The following is a 1,884-nucleotide window of genomic DNA, read 5'->3' as shown; positions in this document are numbered from 1 at the left end:
CAGGAAAATTATAATGATATGATATCATCAAATAAATTTTACATTGTTCGGATACAAAAATTAAAGTAGAAGGAAAAGGCGCGATATTTGGACGGAAGAATTTGATTAAAGAAAATCGTTAACTCAGACATTTGCCAAAACTAAAAGAAGAAGATGGAAAAACAGGATTTCAAATGACTGCGGGATACTCATTTTCGAGTAGTAATGTATCGTTATCAACCAAGAAGTTCACGTCACTATTTTCATGAAATATGGGATAGCGAAAAGAATAAAGACAAGACAGATCACAAATTTCAATATTAAAGTGAGAATTTTTATTTTTGCTAAACTTCGAAACTTGAAATTTCTCTAAATTCGCAAAACTAACGAGAAGTTATAAAGCACATCGCTTCATGTGTGTTTTCAAGCTGCCCTTGCAGCTGAAGGATCTGTTGCAATTTTCGCATTGAGGTTTAGGTTGATGTTTTTCCTTGTGAGAGTAAAATGATGAGCTTTGATTGTACTGTTTTCTACAATTGGGTTCTCTACATTCGTAAATAAATGGTTTCTTGTGCGTTTTCCAGTGTTTTCTAAATTCTTTGCGACTGTTCGTGTGAAAAGCACATCTGACATGTGGACACTCATGAGTTCGCTTTTCTGAAAAACTCTTATAACATCAGACGATCATGAAGGATCGAATATGCAGTCCAATTTTTAATAAGAATTGATTTTAAAAAAATAGCCATTTCTGTCACTAATTACTCTTATGATATGTTGCATAGTAAAGAGAATGAAAACAAAACAGATCAGAAAGCCAATATTAAAATGAGACTATAAATTGGCATCTGTTTTGATGGTAGCACTGAAGATGCCGCGCAATTTCTGATACTTACAAACCATTTCGTGCATTGTATATGCCCGAATTGTGGATGTGTTGCAGTTAGGTCTATAACGAATATTTTCTAAATGCTGCCTCACTGCGCCAAAAGAAATGGACACTTTGCCGCAGTTTGGCTTCATTTTCTGCATTGCAATATTTATTGAATTTTGCAGTGTTCCATGGTCTTACATGTTTCGCATCACATTTACATGTGCATTCTACTATTCGAGATAGAAACATGCTTGAAATTTTGCTAGATTTGCGAAACTAACGAGAAGTTATTAAGCATCGCTTCATGTGTATTTTCAAATAGCCCTTGCGGCAGAAAAATTCCTTGCAGTTTTCGCATTGAAGTTTAGGTTGGCGTGTTTCATTGCGAGAAGGAAACGATGAATGATTGGACGTTGGCCCACAATCGGTTCGTTTGCGTTTGCAAATAAATGGTTGGTCGTGCGTTTTCTTGCGTTTTCTATATTCGTATACACCCAGATAATCAAACTTTCACAACATATATAATTTATTTCTTCAAAAGAAAATTAATTTTAAATACAAAAAATTATGGAAGTGTAAACATCTACAGATGAAACAAAAGGTGTCTGTGATTGAGATATGTTGATAAGGCGACCTTTTAGTCTTATTCCCATTAAATGTATTTTGAGAGTGATTACTCTTAAATATATGTGGTCGCGATTAATAGTGCAATCATCATTACTATTTCATTAATTTTGTCGTATCCTTAATCAATAAAAATTAAATATACTTACCGGTGAATTCAGCACTGTAAATACGAAGACCTAGTTCATTTGTAAAGACGATCATTGGGATGACGAATGTCAAATTTACCAGACAGCAAAGCAACGAATGGAGCATTTGGAAACAATCGAGGCGTACCTGAATTGCTTACAAAATGGCTATAACGATTCAATTCTATTTGTTGCTATTTTAAGCTGTGGTCGCAAAGTTTTAGTACAAAGGAATTGCTCGGCACATATTTCTACTTCATCTCGACTTTCAGCCCATTTTTT

The 1,884-nt window shown here is 34.2% G+C and overlaps 1 protein-coding gene across 1 annotated transcript; it reads right to left on the bottom strand.

Moving 5' to 3' along the window:
• Positions 1-402: 402 nt before the first annotated feature.
• Positions 403-636, bottom strand: LOAG_19100 (zinc finger protein; the record flags this gene model as incomplete). Its single annotated transcript, XM_020451755.1, has 1 exon — positions 403-636. A coding segment is annotated over one exon (234 nt), but the record flags the coding sequence as incomplete, so codon positions are not given.
• Positions 637-1,884: the final 1,248 nt, after the last annotated feature.

The sequence above is a fragment of the Loa loa genome (genome assembly GCF_000183805.2).
Source record: "Loa loa unplaced genomic scaffold supercont3.1553, whole genome shotgun sequence".
Classification (NCBI taxonomy): domain Eukaryota; kingdom Metazoa; phylum Nematoda; class Chromadorea; order Rhabditida; family Onchocercidae; genus Loa; species Loa loa.
The sequence above is the reverse complement of the archived record's forward strand: the minus strand, read 5'-3'. Positions and strand labels throughout refer to the sequence as shown.